The 22,379-nt window shown below is 43.4% G+C and overlaps 2 protein-coding genes across 2 annotated transcripts; one reads left to right on the forward strand and one right to left on the reverse strand.

Moving 5' to 3' along the window:
• The first annotated feature begins 490 nt into the window (after positions 1-490).
• LOC114931580 (uncharacterized) lies at positions 491-3,148 on the forward strand. The gene is made up of 3 exons (XM_029303697.2): positions 491-1,844; positions 1,920-2,823; positions 3,142-3,148. The coding sequence occupies exons 1-3, from the start codon at positions 491-493 to the stop codon at positions 3,146-3,148; spliced, it is 2,265 nt and encodes a 754-aa protein (XP_029159530.2).
• A 4,340-nt stretch (positions 3,149-7,488) lies between these two features.
• LOC146722143 (uncharacterized) lies at positions 7,489-8,222 on the reverse strand. The gene has a single exon (XM_085485386.1). It carries the CDS (start codon positions 8,203-8,205, stop codon positions 7,489-7,491), a length of 717 nt encoding a protein of 238 aa, XP_085341512.1. The 5' UTR covers positions 8,206-8,222.
• Positions 8,223-22,379: the final 14,157 nt, after the last annotated feature.

The raw sequence follows: 22,379 nt of genomic DNA on the forward strand, positions 1-22,379 counted from the left end.
AATTATTCTCGACTATTCTAGAAACACGGGCCTATAAAAACCTCCTCTCTCGTGATCGCGGCGCTCTTTTCCGATTGCTCGTCGCGTCAAGAGTGTGCTTCTACTGTAAGAAAAGGATCGCTTGTCTTTTTCGTTTTATCACGTTTAATTACCGTTGCTTGCGGAACATTTAGTTATTAATTATCGACTCGGCTATTTCTTTTGGTTTATTCTAATCAGTTATCTTTTTGTAAATTCTGTGCGGTTTCAATACTTGTATTTTTCTTTGTCTTAGTCTTAAATATAGTTTATATTAAACAATACGTGTGTGTCGAGTGCAGTGTTTCGCTGTCTTCTCGCTTCCGAACTCCCTATCCTGCCTTCTGTCGCGCACATTATTTTGGTCCTTCGAGCCGGATCCTCCAGAACCTCCTGTGAATCCGGTGCCACGTAAGCGTAGAGTTTATCAGTGTAGGTGACCAGTGCATCTGAAAGTAAGACAGTGTCAGAGATGGCAGACACGACAACTATAATTACCAACGCCACCGCGCTATATGGCAAGATCTCGCGCGCATACGATAACCTTCGGAAGCTCGGCGAGGCCAACATCACACTCGGCGCGGTGGAAGCCCGGCTTCTGAATCTCGACAAACTGTGGGAGAAGTTCGATGCGATGAATGATATCTTGGCTGAGCGTGTAGACGAACTAAAACATGACGCCTATGCTAAACAAGACATACCTTCACTCGGCGAGGAGTCTTATCTAGTGAACAAGGGCCTGATGTTGGAGTTGCGGCGTACTCTCCAGAAAAAGGAACGCGCCGCTGCTTCTGCTACTTCAGAGACATCAACATCGGCGCCTCGCACCACGCTACCTCGAATCCAGCTGCCGACCTTTACGGGAAGATACGAGGATTGGCCGGCCTTCCGAGACCTCTTCGTTTCCCTCATCGGCCAGGATAAGACGACGAAGCCTGTAGAAAAAATGCACTACTTGAAGAGCTGTGTCAAGGGCGAAGCAGATCTTCTCATCAGAGACCTCAGTTCTACCGAAACTAATTACGAACGAGCCTGGCAAACTCTAAGCGACTACTATGAAAATAAGCGCTTACTAACTCGCTCTTATTTAACAAATTTTTTAAGCCTGCCAAAGATGAAGGGAGAATCCGCTGCTGAGCTTAGGAAGATATTCCATGGCATCAAGACTACGGTCAGCTCGCTGACGAGCATCGACCGGCCGGTAGGGATTACTGAAGATCTCTTTGTGCACCTCGCCGTTGACCTTCTCGATAGTCGCTCTCGCCGCGAGTGGGAGACCTCCATCAGTGAGACAAACGAACCTCCGCCATACGCTCTGCTAGAGCGATTCCTTGAGCGACGTCTTCACACTCTGGAGTCATTACCCTCGACGAAGATCGACGTCTCGCCCAACAAAACCGGCGGGAGTCAGTCGAAGTCGACTCGTACCCACCATGCTCGTAAGCAGGACTCAAAAGAGCCCAAGGGAAACACCAGAGGACGCTGTTCAGCCTGCCAGGGTGACCACTTCGTGATGCTGTGCGACACTTATAAGAAAATGACGGCCTCAGAGCGCAAGCAGCACGTCGAAGGCAACGACTTGTGTGGAAACTGTCTCGGCCGACACAAAATCAAGGATTGCGCCTCCAAGAAGAACTGCTCCGCGTGCAATGACCGGCATCATACCTCACTCCATGATGCCTACCGCTCATCTGAGACCGTCAAGACGTCGCACGTCAGCAAGGGACCGTTTCCGACGCCTGTATCTGTACTTTTGGCCACGGCGCGCGTTCGCGTATGCGATCGCTATGGTTTCTGGCAGTCAGTTCGCGCCCTCGTCGACCAAGGCTCGGAATCCTCCATTGTATTGGAAAGGCTCACCTAACGCTTGAGGCTAGCACGGCGCTCCGCTTCGGTTTCAGTGTATGGAGTCGGCGGGAAAAAGACAGGCGTCTCAAAGGGTAAAGTAGTACTCACCCTCCAGTCTCTTAGTGGCTGCCCTTCCATCACCGTCCACGCTCTGGTGCTGCCGAAGCTGACCATCTACGCCGGCGGCTACAACGGCGGCGAGCAAAACTGGTCTCATCTTCAGGGTCTGGAACTCGCGGACCCTGATTACCGCTCAGCTGATCCGGTTGACATCCTCCTTGGCGCGGACGTTTACGGTTCAATCCTCTGTCAGGGCCTAAAAAAGGGAAATCGACATGAACCAATAGCTCAACAAACTACGCTCGGCTGGATACTGTCAGGCGTTGTTGGTGAGACGACTACCGGACATCACGTTCACACTCACCAATGCCAAATTGAAGACGACGTCTCTATCCTGGTGCGTCGCTTCTGGGAGCAGGAGGAGCTTCAACGGCCTTCACAACTCTTTTCTAAGGCTGACCAGGAGTGCGAGGATCACTTCCTGCGACATCACACTCGTACAGCCAACGGTCGATATGTGGTGAGACTGCCGACGATCGAGCCTCTGCCTGACCTCTCAGCCACTCGACGCGCCGCCAGTCGGGCCCTGCAACACGTCAGCAAAAAACTAGAACGAGAAAGCACCTTCCGCAGCATGTACGTGGATTTCATGAAGCAATACTTGGACCTCAACCATATGAAGCCGGCTCCCCTGTCGACTACTGGATCTCTACAACGAACCTGCTACCTTCCTCACCACGGGGTCCTGAGCGAAAGCAGTGCCTCTACTAAGTTGAGAGTGGTCTTCAACGGTTCGAGCTCCTTGGCCAACGGCGACTGTCTCAACCGATTTCTGATGACGGGACCCAACCTGCTTCCCGCCCTAGCTGACATCCTACTACGGCGGAGAAGGCACCGGTACGTCTTTGCTACCGACATTGAAAAAATGTATCGGCAAATCCTGGTACATGCCGATGATCAGAGCCTGCACTGTAAAAAAATTTTGTGTAAAATTACAACTATTATAGTGGGTAATAATAGGACCCACTATAATAGTTGTAAATTTCCACGCGTTTGTAAATTTGCAATGTAGAAGTAAAATTAATTTCTTCATTTGTAATTGAGCTGATTGCAGAAGTAAATTCACAATATATATGTAAAATTATAAAACGGTAATGTAAAAATATTTTTTACAATTGTATTATTAAACATTCAAATATTAAATTTACACAACAGAGTGTAAATGCACAAAATGTGAACTTAATAATAGTTCACGCGTTTGTATTGTTACAAATAGAAATATGAAATTCACATTGCAGAGATTATGTTTACCACACCTTTTTGTAATATAATTCTGCATGTTTGTGATATTACACTTTAAAATATAATTTTTACTACAATTATTCAGGAAGATTATACCAGTTAGTAATATATATATATATATATACATATATATATAATTCTCAATATGCCGCGTGATTAAAGAAATACCCTGTTTCAAAAACCTTCAATCATTTTTATTGACAATGTTAATAGCAAAAAATAAAAGATACATATTTCATTAAACTGTAATATATAATATAATAATTATCTAATGTAATATTAATAATAATAACTTTTTGTTGATACTTATTCAAATAATTCATATTACATTTGCAAAAATAAACGTATATATGGTAACCATATAAAGAATTTTTTTTAGTAATACCAAAATAAAGACAATTTAAAAACTTTATATTTAGCATAAAAAATAAACCCATTAATTATATGTATTTAGTAATATAAAAATAAATATATTAATTATATATTTAAGAATAACTAACGAAAATAAATTCTTTATATTTGAGATTACAAAACAAAAATATATTAATAAATTATATTTAAAAATATAAAAAAAATAAACTCACATTATAATTTTACAACAGTAAAAAATATTGTAATATAGATATTGTTATATACTTTATAACCAAAATCATTGTTTCTTCGAAGTCATCGAATTATTAGTATAATCACCAAGAGATTCTCATTGCAAAATAATATATGTAGCGTGTTTTCAAGTGGTTTTTATTTTGATCTTCATATGAAGCTTTTTATAGACTTTCACATAGAATATAGAATATAGTGATAATAGATTATATTTCTACTTTTGTAGAAATCTGAAACAAATAAAAATAGTACAGATTATAAAACAAGTATTAAAATGTATAAAGATATAAAGTGTATTACATATTTAATATAAATAACGTATATCATAATTTTTTAATATGAATAATGCTTACTTTTATTTTATGTTTGTTACATGTTATCTGTAGCAATATTTTCTTGATCTGATATGTTTCTCAATTTATTAAAAAGTGACAATACTTTGTATTTTGTTGACACCTTATGAGATTTTGAACCACAAGCTGGATGAATATTTAAAAAATATTTTTGTAAAAATTCTAAGGTACATGTACTATTTTTGGGATATTCCATATTGAAAATGTAATATACAGACATCAACATTTTTAAGGTGTAACGGGGCTCCTTTCCCGACGCCACGGATCGGCTCGTCGGTGCCAGGATTCGGGAAGAGGGGGGAGACTCAGGTTCGCAATAACCACGCCAATCGTTCTGGTAAAAACAGAGTTTATTGAAGCCGCCCTGCAAGAGTTGGCTTATTATCTAGTCTACGCGTACAGAGGAGAATCGCAGGAAGTGCGGACCGCGACCAACTTATACGGACGCGGACACGATTTATAACTAAGGAATACAAGGAATGCAACGGACGAAGCGTGACCAAGTCATACGGACATGGACACGCCTTGGAACTAAGGTTTACAAATGATAACGCGACGGACGAAACGCGACCAAATCATACGGACGCGGACACGTCTTATAACTAAGGTTTACAAATGATAACGCGACGGACGAAACGCGACCAAATCATACGGACGCGGGCACGACTTATAACTAAAGGTTTACAAATAATAACGCGACGGACGAAACGCGACCAAATCATACGGACGCGGACACGTCTTATAACTAAGGTTTACAAATGATAACGCGACGGACGAAACGCGACCAAATCATACGGACGCGGGCACGACTTATAACTAAAGGTTTACAAATAATAACGCGACGGACGAAACGCGACCAAATCATACGGACGCGGACACGACTTATAACTAAGATAGTAGCGTGGCGGACGAAATTTACCCAACGCGGCGTGGATACGAGCGCCCTAAAAAGGGCGAGCTCCGTAAACCGCCTTGGATTCGGGCGCCCTGAGAAGGGCGAGCTCCGCAAGATGTCGGTGGCTCTCGGAGGATCCGGTGACCGAGGAAACTCGGCCTTCCCGACGAGAACGCTCGTCGGCCGGGGTGATGTTTGGAGTGGATCCGGTGCCCGAGGACGCTCGGCCTGCCCGACGAGAACGCTCGTCGACCGGGGCGATGTTCGGAGAGGATCCGGAGACCGAGAATGCTCGGCCTGCCCGACGAGAACGCTCGTCGACCGGGGTGCTGTTCGGAGAGGATCCGGTGACCGAGGACGCTCGGCCTACCCGACGAGAACGCTCGTCGACCGGGGTGATGTTCGGAGAGGATCCGGAGACCGAGAATGCTCGGCCTGCCCGACGAGAACGCTCGTCGACCGGGGTGTTGTTCGGAGAGGATCCGGTGACCGAGGACGCTCGGCCTGCCCGACGAGAACGCTCGTCGACCGGGGTGCTGTTCAGAGAGGATCCGGTGACCGAGGACGCTCGGCCTGCCCGACGAGAACGCTCGTCGGCCGGGGTGATGTTCGGCGAGGATCCGGAGACCGAGAATGCTCGGCCTGCCCGACGAGAACGCTCGTCGACCGGGGTGCTGTTCGGAGAGGATCCGGTGACCGAGGACGCTCGGCCTACCCGACGAGAACGCTCGTCGGCCGGGGTGATGTTCGGAGAGGATCCGGAGACCGAGAATGCTCGGCCTGCCCGACGAGAACGCTCGTCGACCGGGGTGCTGTTCGGAGAGGATCCGGTGACCGAGGACGCTCGGCCTACCCGACGAGAACGCTCGTCGGCCGGGGTGATGTTCGGAGGTGAGGAGTGGTCCTTGAGTACGCTCAAGAGACCAGGACGGGACTGGTGTCGAAGTCTCGGCTGCGCCGCTTTATATACCCGTCGGTCAGCCCCCTCCAACTAACTTGGAGTGGGGCGGTCCGGTCGGGTGGGGCGAAAAGGCAAATTCCCACGTGTTCGATGTGTGGTGGCCCCGACAGGGGCCGTTTATATGAGCGCGGGCGGACGGTCGGCCTCGTGCTTGCGCGGCTTCTAGTGACGACAAAACGGGTCGTCACATCACCCTCCCTTTTTACGGGGGGTGAGGTAGTCGGCGGATCATCCGTGGCTGACCACGCCGATTGAATCGGATGATCCAGCGGCCGTCCGGGGTGCGCACTTTATATCGCCGCGAGATGGTGGCGGCGTAAAACGGAACGTCGACCGTTCGTCCGTTCCCCAGGGTAACCTGCACGGGGTGCGGTTGGCCCACCGCTGTAGGGGGCGCCGGTCGTTGCGCGATGGTCGGCGGCACGGCGGTGGAGGGTGCCGGTGGACGCGTGGTCGATCGGCACACGGCGTCTGATTGATGTGTCGGTCGTGATGGTGGTCGGGCTGGGCGACGTGCGTCGGTCGGTGTCGTTGTAGGCTTGGTGGCGGCGGCGATGGTGATGACGGCGCAGGCTGGCGAGTCCGAGAGGACCCGTGGTCGTCGACGGTGGCTCGGGGGTGGCGGAGGTGCTGCGAGAAACGCCATTTTCCGGCTCCGTTGTTCCACGTCGGACCGTTGGATGTAGGTCCCCACCCGAGGCACCGGCCGGTTGGTTCGTCCGGAGACGGACGGGTTGTTTCGTCCGGAAACGGACGGATTGTTTCGTCCGGAAACGGACGGTTGGTCTCCTTGAGACTGGTCAGCTTTTGGGCTTCCCATCGTGGCGAGGATAGACTCAGGGCTGAGAGCGCCCGTCTTTTATACCTCTCCGGAGTATAGCGCGGACCGTGGAGAGTGCCGCTCTCGGTGTTCGGCCGGACAGCCACACGAAAAAAAAGCGCGGACCATGAAGAGTGCCGCTCTCGGGGCTCGGTCGGGAAATCACGAACGTGTAGCAAAAAAGCGCGGACTCTGACGAGTGCCGCTCTCGGTGCTCGGTCGGGAGCTTGCGAACGTGTAGCGAAAAAGCGCGGACCCTGACGAGTGCCGCTCTCGGTGTTCGGCCGGACAGCCACGCGAAAAGAAAGCGCGGACCATGAAGAGTGCCGCTCTCGGTGCTCGGTCGGGAAATCGCGAACGGGTAGCGGAAGAGCGCGGGCCATGAGGAGTGCCCTCCTACGGTTCGTCCGCGGGCGGCGGTTCTGAGGCTGGCTTCAAATCTCGGACGTGGACATGTCGGTGCCACCGACCTCGGTCGTCCTTCAGGTCCATGATGACGGGGGAGATGATGCGGCCAACCGTCATCGGGCCACCAAATCTTGGTGCCAGCTTGGCATTAAAGCCCCGCTCTTTGTTCGATAGCGGGTGTTCCTTCTTCCACACCCGGTCCCCAATTTTTGGACGCCAGTCACGCCTGCGCAAGTCGTAATTTCGCTGCTGGTGTTGGAACGCGCGAGCCAGGTTGATCCTGACGATTTCGTAGGCGTCTTCGAGGATTATTTGAATTAATGATATCTTTATATTTTTTATGCTGTCCATAAATAAGTATTTTGTCTTGTTTTTTTAAGATTTCTTGCTTTAGAAGATCTACTGAATGTCCCATTAATTGCTCGTAATGCCAAAACATATATTTTTTTTTTAAAAGAATTGGCCATGTAGTTTTAACATCTTCAATAGTAGGTGTTTTATAGACATCATTAAGAAACAATCTTTGCGCCGGATATGTAGCTTCAAGATACAAATTAATTTTATGTTGAATCTTAGGATCGCTTGATGAATCATCGTGAACTATTTGACGTAGAAATTTAGCCTTGTCCTCTATTGTCTCTTCTGTTTCTGTGTCAATATATTTTTCTGGCTGCCAATTATTACATCCAGCTTTAGCAGATAATACTTTTTTTTGTTTTTTTAGAGGTATATTTAAACTTTGACTTAGACATCTTTTCATATGTGGTCTATTTAAATAAGAATTTCGGTCTCGAAGTTTTAAATATATTGAATGAGATCCGTCTCCAAAACATCTGTTATCCTCATCCATATCTTTGAAAATTTGTGGATATTTATCGACATTGAAAATTTTGTTTAAAATATGTTTTCCTCGAATGTGTATTTCGAAGACAACCATTTATAGGATTATGAACATTTAAAAAGAAAAAATAACTACGTTAAAAAATATCTTTAATTTTTTCTTTTATATCGTCTTTAAGATCGCTTTCATTTAAAGTTGTAATAAAGTGTTCTTGAATAAGTGTAAATATAGATGACATACCATCTATTACAGCTTGTAGAGCAAATTCTGTTAGGAAATATTTTGTAGTCAAATTTAAATATAATTGTGCTATAGCTTTTTCATTATTGTTCACATCACACAAAAATTGATTTAAACTTTCCTTTTGCAAAAAAAGATTGTCATTATTACTGGTATCAAAATTACTGGTATCAAAATTATTGGTATCAAAATTTATCAATTCTTTATTAGTAACAAATTGCTTATCAAAATTATCACTTGGATGATGTCTACATATGTGTACTGTATAAGTGCTGACTGTTTTGAAAATTTTATTAGTAGAACAAGCTGGATATCCGCAATAAATCCCAATTTTACTTTGTCTTATATGTTTATATAAATGTTTATTAAAATTTAATCTATCGTTAAAATGAGCATTGCAATTTCTTTCTTTACAACAATAAGTTATGCATGTTTGTTTTTTATCTGTTGAATGCTGTCTAAAAATATGTTTCTTAAAATTGAGATATTTATTAAATTGTTGCCTACAATTTTTGAACAGACAAATTATTTTTAAATACGGCATGTCTTTATGAAGAATTTGGTGCTTATTGTACAAAAGTATAGATGAAAATACACAGTTGCACATTAAACATTTGAACATTATTAATCAAAAAATTGTATATGAAAGGAAGGAAAAAATTGGATTTATGAAGGAAATTTTAGATATATTCCAAAAGTAATAACACTGTAACATTTAATACATAGAATTATTAAAAACGAAAATAAAACTATCAAATATAAATATTTTATATATAGTATATGTTCATTAACTCAGAAAATAATTATATGTGTTGTGTTTTTATATTCTCTCTTATATAGTCATTATTTTGTATTGAATTATATTCAAGATATCTAAAAATTATTCAATTTTTTTGTATAAATTATTAATGATTTAGTTATATGTTTTAGTTACGAAAAAATAATACATTTACAATTATATTAAATTTAACTAATTACAAAACATTGAATATAAAAATATAAAAGCATATGCACATAAAATGTTTTATATATGAGTTGATATTGTGTGTGTGTGTGTATTATAATAATATTTGTCATATTTAGTGTCAAAATTTAATAAAAAAAAATCGATGAATTTTTTGCAACTTTTGCAATATAGATCTCAAAATAATTAAATAAAAAAACTATCGAGCTTACCTTTTTTTTAAATTAAAACTTTTGAACAATAATAATATAATACAGATTATTTTTTTCCTTCAGTCTTGTAGAAATGATATTGCAACGTATCACGTTCACATGCGCACCTATATATAACATCATAAATATATATCATTAATTATATACATATAATATTTTAGGATATACCTAATAACACTTGAGAAGGGCCCGTACCCTAAGGCCGAAACGTGTACAGAAACAATTTTTTATCGACAAGTCAGGTCGAACTATTAATAAACAAAACACTATGATTTTAGGTTACGTTAATTGTACAAAAAATAGCTGATCTAAACAATGCGATGGAATTAACGCGATTGCGACTAGATAAAAATTATACTAGTATGTAATATTTTTAGATTACATTTTTTGTTTCTATAGCCATGTATATATACTGTGTAAGAATTTAGCACATGCCATATAAAATATTTTTTCACATGCCATATGAAACATTTTTTCACAATATTTGTGCGCGAAATGAATGAATATCAAACAAGGAATCGCGAGTATATACATAAAAGACTTAAATTTAATATAAATATAAATATATTAAATAATTTCACTATTAAAGTCTATGTACAAAAGACCTACTATTTTTCCCTTTGCTGATTAACCTATTGTACGTGTTTCGAAGAAAATTAATAAAATATTATAGTTACCTTTCTTGTAGAAAGTTGAAACGTAGAAGGCAAGTAGACAAAAATGGATCTTTTCCTTTTCTTGTGCGGAGAGACACTCTAATACGCACTCGTAATATACACTTGTAAGACGTACTTGATATACGCATCACTGTTGATCAGTTAATAAGAACAGTAACATGTCGCGACGTGATTGCCAAAAAGCGGGAAATGCGACAACAGCGCTCCCAACTTCCACCTATGATCGCGTAATATAGCGCGCATGGCATACGGATATACCACACGATTTAGAATATTACGGTTGTATTTCATAATATTACAAAAATTTCGATAATTACATAAAATATTTAAAATATTACATTATTTTGTAAGTTTCCATGTAAAACAAGATATATTTACACAATAAAAGACAAATATACATAATTTTTGTGGAATTACATAATTTCTGTAAAATTACATGATTTTTTATATTTACCAGACTAGTCATGTAATTTTTACATCTATTATTTGTGTAAATTTACTGAATTATTTTACAGTGTGCAAAGGATATTATGGAGGAAGGATTCAGAGACCGAGATCAAGGAATATTGGCTGACTACAGTAACTTACGGCTTAGCCTGCGCTCCATATTTGGCCATCCGCACGCTGCACCAGCTCGCCGTGGACGAAGGCGATCGTCATCCTGAGGGAGCCGCGGTCCTCCGCTCCGACGTTTACATGGACGACATCCTGTCTGGAGCTTCTACCCTCCAGGAAGCCAAGGAAATCCTCCGACAACTTTGTTATAGTCCGAATGACTATAACTATATTATATTATATTATATTAACATAGTTTTAATAATAAATTAGTAAGTCAGCTATTATATAATCATTTGAGAAACGTTCTCACGCTCTCGCGAAGCGCTTATCACGAAAAGACGCAAACGCGATGAAACATAAGCGTTACGCCGAAACCCGCGGACCGCAAGCAAAGAATCAACCTGCTTCGCTTGCACCTAGATAAAAAGTGTGTGAATAAAAATTAGCCAATGAAAGAGCTTCTCTACATCTTCCCCCGAAAGATGTAGAAAAGGGCAGGAGACCACCGCGAACGGAAAGCGAGGCGACGAAGGCAGTCGCTAACGAAAATCCAAAAGGTCGAGTCGCTAACTAGAACCTAACTAGGAGTCGAAGACAAGCCGCAGAATATAACTATCACCTGTAATCCGATTATCGAGAGCGAGCACACCTAACTAATCACCCAGGTGGGATTATACATAATTAATCCAACTCAAGAAATAAGCGAAATAAAAGATTTATTCAAATACACAAGCGAAGTTAATCAAAGTGGAGACGCCCGCCGATCCTAGGATCCTCATCCTTCAGTCGACTGAGACCCCAAAATTTTCCGTGCCTTCCCGGAGGCACAACAATTTGGTGGCAGCGGTGGGATCTCAGCCGCAGGGCCGACGTCGTCTCTAAAATCTTCACAGCGGCGAAGACCTGTAAAACACATACAATTATAACAAGTGTTAGACGGGCACGTCAGTAACTCTGACGGAAATAAGCAGAAGCCACGACTAGGAGAGAACGAGAGAGCAGACAACATAAACAGTGCAACGAGTGATAAACAGCAGAGAATCGAAAGGATCGCCGACGTCCAAGGACAACGCCGACCTACGACAACCTCACGGGCAGCGCATCAACACGAGCGACGACCCGCCGTATCTATCACCAACACGGAGCCGCCGTTATCAGCCCACGAGCGATCGAGTTGCAGCAGCAGCAGCCGACCCGTATAGAGCGTAACGATGCGAGCCGTAATACTGTAAGTCCGAATTTATTTGATAGCGTGAATGTCGGAAGGTGACGAAACACCCCGACAAGCGATTAAAAACCAATCGTGGTTGCATAGTACACCTGTACGGTTAACGACGCGAGTATTGCCTTTAACTGCGCAAAATCTCGAAAGCGTTCGTAGAATTTAGACAGCGACTTGACAAACGAAAATAATACCGAGTTACCTCCGAACGTAATAAACGAACGAGAATTTCCGTTTACTAGTTTTGATGCGAGTATATTCGCAAAAAATCCAAGCGACTCCGTTCAAGTAACTCAAAACGAACCGCGTCGATTGCGACCGTATATCAGCCGAACTCCGAGTAGAGTATCTTCGCGAAGAGAATTTTCATTAACGTCATACGACAGCGAAATATTCGATCCCGAAGAAATTTATAGCGAAATAAATATGGCAGAAAATACAAACGCGAACGCAACTATTCCGCCAACCGCGATAGATGCCGAAATAAGCATACTCCGACAAACCCTTGCACAAATGGGACAGAATTTAGACGTCACGTCACAACAACCCTCCGTCGTAGCGCCCGGAGAAACTTCACAAATGCTTAATATAATACAAGCGATACATGCAGAGCTACATACACTAAACACACGTATGAATAGGATAGAAGCCGCACAGGCATACACACACACACAGACGAACAGCGGGAGTCCGATTACGAGCCTCGTATGACTTACGGACGGACTGAGCGCGACGTACGAAATCGACGGAAGGTACTGCACGACAATATATGTCTCTAAAAGAAGCGCGAATGATGATACCCGAATTCGACGGTACATCGCGACACACCGCCTTCAGGAATTTCTAAACGCATGCACATATACAATGCAAAACATACATCCCGGAGACGAAGAGTCTCTGATACAGGGCATACTATTTACTAAATTAAAAGGTAAAGCCATGCAAGTCTTTGAAACGCGAGACATACAACGTTTGAAGAATTAAAGCAACAACTAGAGACCGCATACCAATGCAAGCAAAGTACTGCCCACTTGCAATTAAAATTTAATTCGCTAAAGCAGAAATATAATGAGACAACACAAAATTTCGGGCAACGCGTCGACCAGCTCGCTATGAATTTATACGATTCAATGATAGAGGGAGAAAACCAAACGAGCTCAGAGAAACGCACTATCTTACAAACGATCCAAACTCAAGCATTATTAAATTTTCAATTAGGGCTACGAAGCGACTTAAAGGTACTCGTACGCTCACAACGATATATGACGCTTCAAGAAGCGATAGCCGGCGCGAGCGCGGAAGAGAGATTTATCGGACCTAGCATGTCACGGGCAACTAATTCCTCGCTAAATAAGCCTGAATCAACGCGGTCAGGACAGCGAACGACGGGACAATGTTATAGATGTGGAAAACCCGGACATTACGGACGAGACTGTCGTAGCACAATCAAACGTTTCTGCCAAAACCGGAAAAATCCTCGCGCGTATCCGCCATCGAAAATTTTGCAACCATTGCAAAAAACGTGGACATAACCGCGAAGAATGTTGGGAATTAAACGGACGACCGAAAATAATACGCCCCCACGGAACAAGCCAGAGGATCGAAAAAACCGCGAAGTATTAATAAAATAGATAATCAAAGAATCCGGCAGGAGAGAAATTCCGAGTCCGAACGTAGCAGCGATGAAGACGGAGAGCGCGGAGATAAGATTAAGAAGACTCGCGCGCTCGAATATCAGGTGACACACGTGCGCCGAACGCCGAGAGAAAGAGCGAGTTTTAAATATAATTACTCTGCTTATGCGAGAAGCAAAACGCGGAAGAGTAAATATGCTTTACGATTCGGGAGCTACGATTTCATTGATAAAAGTGAAACACTTGAAGGGCGAGACCGAAATTTACAATAATAAAATAACCCTCGTTGGAATAACCGGTCATAAAGCAAAGACGATCGGAAAAATATACGCGACAATTGAGCTAAACGGAAACAAGATAAAACACGCGATTTACGTCGTGAAGATGATTTCCCAATGGAATATGACGGGATCATAGGAATCGACTTCCTTCAGAAGCAGCAAGTCACGTGCGATTACAAAAAACGCGAATTACAAATCGGAAACGCCGTCCTAAAATTGCAACCGTACAACAAAATTATCTTAAAGCCGCGTAGTGAAACAATTATACACGCGATAACAAATGATAATAAGACAGGGATCATTCGAGCCAAAGAAACCGCTCCAGGAATCTATATCGGACGATGTTTGGTAGAACCGAAGAATTACCAATGTCCCATCAGTGTAATTAATACAACTGATGAGCCGGTCGAGATACACACACCCCTCGTAACCGTAGAAGACGCTTGCAAAAATAACGCGCACGAATTGTACACGATACATATAGACGAGACTCCGAATCAATTAACGCGTGACGAACGAATTTGACAATTTGTTACACACAAAGCATTTAAACGAGGAAGAAAGGAAAGCGATACAGAAATATGCGAAGAATATAGCGACGTGTTTTATTTAAGCGGAGAACCACTGTCATGCACAGCAACGTTAAAACACGAGATAAGCACGCGCGTCGATACCTCACCCGTCAATGTGAGACCGTATCGCCTTCCCGAAAAACACAAATCAGAAGTGAACAAACAAGTACAGGAAATGCTAAAAGACGGAATTATTAGTACAAGCATTAGCCAGTGGAATGCACCGTTATTAGTAGTGCCAAAAAAGACTGACGCAACAGGCAAACCGCGATTAAGAGTAGTAGTCGATTTCCGAAAGTTAAATGAATTGACTATAGGCGACTCATTCCCACTGCCGAATATTACCGATATTTTGGATCAGCTGGGAAACGCGAAGTATTTTACGACGCTCGACCTTGCATCTGGATATCAGCAGATACCGATGGCCGAGCGCGACAAAAATAAACAGCCCTTCTCGACTCCCTACGGACACTACGAGTTTAATAGAATGCCGTTTGGACTTAAAAACGCGCCTGCGACTTTCCAACGACTCATGAACTCAGTGCTAACCGGGGATACAAGGACTCCGATGTCTCGTTTATCTCGACGACATCGTTATATACGGATCCAGTTTAGAGGATCACAACAGAAGACTCGCGGAAGTATTACAACGCCTACGGAAACATAGGTCTCAAACTACAGCCTGACAAATGCGAATTTTTACGAAAAGAGGTAATATACCTTGGACATATTATTTCCGAAAACGGTATACTGCCAGATCCGTCGAAATTAGAGGCGGTAAAAATTTCCGACACCACGGAAAGTAAAAGACGTACAATCGTTTATCGGACTAGCGGGTTATTACCGGAAATTTATAGAAAATTTTTCGCGAATCGCAAAACCGTTAACAAAATTAACGAAGAAAACGGAAACGTTCGAATGGAAAAACGAACAACAAATCGCGTTTGAAAAATTGAAGGAAAAATTAACGACAGCGCCAGTGCTAAAGTATCCGGATTTCAATGAAGAATGCAACGTGACTACCGATGCCTCGGAACTATGCAATCGGAGCCGTACTATCACAAGGAACGGTAGGCAAGGATAGACCTATCGCATACGCCAGCCGAGTATTATCTCGCGCGGACAAAATTATAATACTACGGAGAAGGAACTATTGGCAATTGTATGGGCTGTTAAACATTTTCGACCATACATTTATGGCACAAAGTTTAAAATAATTACCGATCATAAACCCTTGATATGGCTATTCAATGTAACTGACCCCGGGTCTAGATTAATCCGTTGGAGACTGAAAACTTGAGGAATATGATTATGAAATCATACACAAGGCCGGACGAGCAAACGCGAATGCCGACGCGCTAAGCCGACAAGTACCCGAGATATCAACGAGGAGACAAAAAATAGAATCTTCACGTTAGAAGAAGACGAAGAAGAAAAAGAAGAGGAAGAATTCGCAGATAATACAAGGAAATATTCTGAAGAGGAAAAGAAAACAAATACTCTATGAATATCACGATGCACCCACAGGAGGGCATCAAGGAATCGAACGAACAATCAAAGAATTCGATTAACTATAACTGGCCAGGATTGACAAAAGATGTCGAACAATATATCGCAAAATGCAAATCCTGCCAAAAAAAATAAATTATCGCGCCGAATAAAAGCACCCCTCGTAATCACAGATACTCCGAATAAACCATTTGAAAAATGTGCATTAGATATCGTCGGACCGTTAACAGGTTACCACTAACGGAAACAAATATTTACTAACATTTCAGGATAGCCTGACGAAACTCAGTAAAGCGATACCGATCGCGAATCAGGAAGCAAATACCGTCGCGAAAGAGTTCGTTACGAAAATAATTTTCGAACACGGCATTCCCGAAAAAATTTTAACAGACCAAGGCACAAATTTTATGAGCGAAGTATTTAAAAATATATGCAAATTATTAAGAATAAAAAAGATACAAACAACCGCGTATCACCCCGAGAGTAATGGAACATTAGAAAGATCGCACCGCACATTAGCCGAATATTTGCGACAATATATAAATGCTGACCAAACCGACTGGGATGAATTGGGTGCCATACGCAATGTTTACATATAAACCACTCCTCATTCAGCTACGGGATATACCCCCTTTGAACTAATATATGGACGACAAGTCGAACTACCGACGGCACTAACAAAACCGCCTAAACTGACGTATAATTACGATGACTATCTACAGGAACTAAGGGAAAAGAATACGTGCCTCAAATCAACTTGCGAAAGAAAATATTAAAGAGGAAAAAATAAAATCGAAAGAATACTTTGATAATCCGCGAAAGAAACCGAATTTAAAATAGGCGACAAAGTACTCGTATACGACGAGACACTCCGACGCGGACGATCCAAGAAATTAGACGCATTATGGGCAGGACCGTATACAATAATAGAAAAAAATTCAAGCGTAAATTACACAGTAAAGAAAGGAAGAAGAGCGATACGCATACACACAATAGATTAAAATTATTTATTGAAAATTAGGACTTACCTAATTGTCCTGCTTCGTCTTCGCGACATAAACGCCCATAAGGAAAAGGGGCCGCCCCTCTTGCAAAGCTCTCAAAGTCTGCATGGCCGGAATCATAAATCCCTCCTCGGGAGGCACCAAAGCAACTTCGCGCACAACGCGCACACCAGACCTCACATTTACACTTACGTGTAAAGAAAATGGAAAAGAGCTAGCCGCATATCTTGCGACAGCCCCCAAAGCCCGTTCGAAACGGCTGGTCGGCAATGCGGGCCCCACAACTGGGCCCACACATCGAAGAAATCTCAAACACGAGAAGCATAGCGGTTCCCACCAGGGCACAAACTCCACATGGCATCGCGAACAATCGAACCACATGTCGGAACCAACCATTTTTTTTTTGAAGACGCAACGATAGTATAAATCAAAGGTTGTCATAAGACTAAAGGGACGACAGGAGACATATAGACCGAACGCCCCTCTTGCTTGATAAAAAATTGCAAACGAAAGCATATTCAAGATCAAGAAACAAAAGTAGTAAGAAGAATTATATGTATATCATTACAGGGCACTCTCACTCTTAGCCTGCAACGCTGCAAGTACTCGGAAAGGAAAGTGAGAAGAATCACTGTATAAGATAAACAGAGTTCGAGCACAGTCCAGGGATATATTTCGAGCAAATCGGACAACTACACTTTTCCAAGAAAACATGGAAACTAGTGATAAAATTAAACCTTGCACCTTTAAAATTTAGACATGAACAAATTGTCAATTACATGAAACAGACAGAAATGATGTGCGATGAAACAGAAAGTTCATGCGTAAATTCGGTTCGTATTATAAAACAGAAATTAAAATACCTAAACAACATAAAAAATCAAATTGATATACAAGGGACCGACAAACAAACGTCGAGGACTAATAGACGGTATAGGATCGATAACAAAACATTATTCGGAATCATGGACGCAGACGACAAAAAACAAATAAACGAACAGCTAGAATTAATAGCAAATAGCAACGGGTATCCGAACACGCGATTCGGAAACCAACTAAAAATAATAAACGCTACAGTATGCACATTTAGATAGATTAGAAAACATAATCGACCATAATGAGAAACTGCTAAAACAAACTATGGCCAAAACTCTTACCTTCGAAAAAATAAACGAACATTTCAGAGCGATAGAAGCAATTATAAACGAACTAATAAAAGATACAGAAAACGTATTAGAATACTTAACATATATACGAAAGGGCAAAATGCATCCCAGATTAATACCATAGACGAGATTATAAATAATTTAAAAGATGCAGCAGCACAAACTTCCCGAAGGATTGTATTTCCCCCTTTAAAATTCGTACAGACTACTGGTTATCGATAGAAGAAAAACATTGCGATAACAGCGTACCACGAATCAGATACAATATATACAATTTTGCGTTTTCCTTTAATTGTACAGCCGACATACGACATTATAAAAGCGATAGAAATTTTCTACGCCATACATAAAGAATGTATACAATTATATTAAAATAAATAACCCAATTATTGTAGTAGATAAGGAAAAATTAACATACGCCATAATAACAGAAAAGAAGTTAGAACCAATGTAGTAAAATAAATACACAATATGTTTGCAAACAAATACACCTATATATCGCATAGATGTAGACGAACCGTGCGAAATTCAAATGTATACACTGCGACAACGTTATCAGGACAAATGTAATGTTATACCTCGTCCCGCACGATATGGATAACCTTACACCAAGAAGACACTTGGCTATACTTGACCTCCGCTGAACAGACAATAACCATACGATGCGACGGACGATCAGAAAGTAAAGTAATCAAAAACACAGGCGAGATTACATTAAACAAAAATTGTAAACTGACAACAACAGACACAACATTACAAACGGCAGGAAAACTGTACGGAAATTCCTTAGAAACTTTCCTACCAAATATAAATAGAACAATTCCCAACGAGACGGAAAAATAGGACATGATCAGGACATTAGAAAACATCTCACAACATCGTTTGGAATTGACAAAAACTCAGAGACAAAATAGAAACTATAGACAACGACTTACAAAACAACGAACAAAATTTTATGCACGGAAGCATTTGTCTACCCAATGACATTTACCGGAACAGTAATGACAGTAGCTACAATATTTATTTTAACATGGATAATAATAATAAAAGAAAAAATAAAAACAAAAAACAACCGAAAACTACAAACAATATTGACTTCGAAATACCGAGATCAATCCTAAGAAGAAGTCAAAGTACTAGAATTTAAGAACGATTGTAATACTATACTGTACGGGAAACCACTATTATATGTAAGTAAGAAATTAAGAACGAAAAACTTCGTACCCTCCGTTGTTCTTTTCAACGGGGGAGAAATGTTATAGTCCGAATGACTATAACTATATCATATTATATTATATTAACATAGTTTTATAATAAATTAGTAAGTCAGCTATTATATAATCATTTGAGAAACGTTCTCACGCTCTCGCGAAGCGCTTATCGCGAAAAGACGCAAACGCGATGAAACATAAGCGTTACGCCGAAACCCGCGGACCGCAAGCGAAGAATCAACCTGCTTCGCTTGCACCTAGATAAAAGTGTGTGAATAAAAATTAGCCAATGAAAGAGCTTCTCTACATCTTTCCCCGAAAGATGTAGAAAAGTGCAGGAGACCACCGCGAACGGAAAGCGAGGCGACGAAGGCAGTCGCTAACGAAAATCCAAAAGGTCCGAGTCGCTAACTAGAACTACTAGGCGTCGAATACAAGCCGCAGATATAACTATCACCTGTAATCCGATTATCGAGAGCGAGCACACCTAACTAATCACCCAGGTGGGATATACATAATTAATCCAACTCAAGAAATAAGCGAAATAAAAGATTATTCAAATACACAAAGCGAAGTTAATCAAAGTGGAGACGCCCGCCGATCCTAGGATCCTCATCTTTCAGGTCGACTAAGACCCCAAAATTTTCCGTGCCTTCTCGGAGGCACAACAACTTGTTCTGGTCTGCAAGGCGGGAGGCTTCCCTCTAAAAAAAATGGTCAGCTATCACCCTCAGTTACTGTCTACATTACCTACCGAAGACTGCCTCCAGCAAGAGGCAAGATGGTGGTTGCCTGGGGAAAGTCATGCCACTCTAGGATTACGGTGGCAACCTTGCGACGACTCTTCTCCTTTGCCACCAGCCAACCAACGCTGTCCACGATCACAAAGCGGTCAGTTTTATCGTTGACAGCGAAGCTATTGGACCCGCTCGGTTGCTTGTCTCCACGACTGTTCTCCGCCAAGACTCTAATCCAGTCTACGTAGTTACTCGGTATCGACTGGGACACTCCTCCTTCCGGACGACCATGAGAAGGCCTGGTTACGCTTCCAAGCGGAGCTCCTCCAACTGGAGAGACTGCACGTTCCTCGATGGCTGGGCGGAGGATCGACTGACTGCCGCCTGGAAGTCCACGGATCCGCTGACGCCTCAGTTCCGTGCCTACGCTGCTGTGATGTACCTAAAAACCGAGAAGAACGGGGAGTATGGAGTTACGCTGATTGCTGCCAAGACGAAAGTTGCTCCGCTGAAACAAATTCCTTACCTCGGCTTCGAATTATCAGCCGCAACTCTTCTGGTCCGCCTTGTTCAGCAAACGCTGCCTCTCATCGAAGATGAAAAGGCGCCTCTTCATCTCTGGTCAGACTCCACGGTGGCTCTCCGGCTGGATCCGTGGACATCCTTCTTCCTGGGTCACATTCGTTGCCAACCGGGGTCAGCGAAATTTCAGACGTCGCTCCCCGCGTCCTTTGGCATCATTCCCTGGACGCGAAAACCCGGCCGAGCTGCCGCCCTCTCGATGCATCTTCCCTGGAGAGCTTGAGGCGCATCACTTTGGTGGCAGGGTCCCTCTTGGCTGAAACGGAGAGCGGCCCTTGGACTGTCTTCGGAGATGATCTCAGCAACGTCGAGCTACCCGAGCGTCGAGCTCGTTCGCACGCTGCAGTCTTGATAAGCGAGGGAGACGAACCGGAGCTGCTACTCCGATACTCCTCCCTGCAGCGACTACTTTTCGCATCACCGCCTGTGTCTCCGGTGGTTACGACAACGCCGACGGCAGCCCATCCTTCTCATTCGCGACGGCGAGGTAGACGCTGAAAAACTTCATGACGCGCTGATCCACTGGATACGGGTCGTCCAAGCTGCAAATTTCAAGAATAATTAAAATCGGTGCGAGGACTGACATCACTACCCACCGAAGCCCACTCAATAAACTCAGCCCGTTTGTGGACGATTCGGGCGTTATTCGCGTCGGATGGGCGTCTACGTACATTCTCAAATGTCTTTTTGAGGCTACCCATCCAATCATCCTACCGAGTTCGTCGCGAATTACTCACCTCGTCATCGATGAACATCACCGACGATCGTGCATGGGGGCACCCAGCAGACCCTGTGTTCCATCCGTCAAGAATTCTGGTTCCTCGTGGACGATCCCTCGTCAAAAACCTTTATAAAACCGCTGCGTTGATCCCGGGGATGGGGGTCGGCTACAGCCAGCCTCTCAGGGTGATTTCCCTGCCCCCCGATTGCCGCAGGAAGACCTTTTCCTCCATACTGGCGTCGCTACGCCGGCCCCGTCTGGCGCAACCCCCAAAGACCGGGGGCACAATTTTTTAAGCCTCATTGTCGCCCCTTCATGTTTTTTTTCCCAGGGCCCGGGTCATCTTAAAGTCCCCCTCGGACTATTTCGGCCCGACCCTTTCTTGGCATCCTTGCGTGGGTTTTAAAATCGTCGCGAGTGTTCCCCAAAACGCTAAAAAGCACTGTGGGCCCAAACCTCATAGACGCCGACACTAACTCCAATTATCCTCAGCCAAAAACCCCTGAAGCGTCGCGTGGGCCTCCTTCTTTTTCGGACAATTCAGTGGGGTTCAAACCCGCCGCGCCCCCAAATTTTCGGGGGATCTGGAAGCGCATCAAGTGTGAAGCACCATCTTCCCCGAGTGATAGGAATGCTACACTCACCTACGAGATGGCCACTCTCCTCCCCCAGGTCGAGGCTGGCCAACTCTCGGCCGCGGAAAAAACCGCTGAACCGACGACCCGGAGGACTCAGTGCGCTGACACCGGGCCCCTTTTCCTCATCGGCTCCGCGCTCTCCCCCGCCCCCGAACCCGGGGCCCGCTGATGAAGAATCGCCGTCGCCCCTCTCCCGGGGCAGCTTTCAAACAGAGAAGGATCATTTGCCCCGATGGTCCCGCGAATACCTACCCCCCCGCTGGCTCTTTCCCCGAAATGGTTCAAATAAACCGGAAGTTTCGCGTCGCCCCGACTCTTTTTTGTACTTACGAAATGCCCCCG

The sequence above is a fragment of the Nylanderia fulva genome, unplaced genomic scaffold, assembly GCF_048542155.1.
Source record: "Nylanderia fulva isolate GAGA-0341 unplaced genomic scaffold, ASM4854215v1 Scaffold363, whole genome shotgun sequence".
Lineage (NCBI taxonomy): Eukaryota > Metazoa > Arthropoda > Insecta > Hymenoptera > Formicidae > Nylanderia > Nylanderia fulva.

Coding starts and splice junctions, on each gene's coding strand:
- LOC146722143 (XM_085485386.1), bottom strand. CDS start 8,205: ATGGTTGTCTTCGAAATACACATTCGAGGAAAACATATTTTAAACAAA.
- LOC114931580 (XM_029303697.2), top strand. CDS start 491: ATGGCAGACACGACAACTATAATTACCAACGCCACCGCGCTATATGGC. Junction 1,845..1,919: donor TCGCGCCCTCGTCGACCAAG/GCTCGGAATCCT, acceptor CTTCGGTTTCAG/TGTATGGAGTCGGCGGGAAA.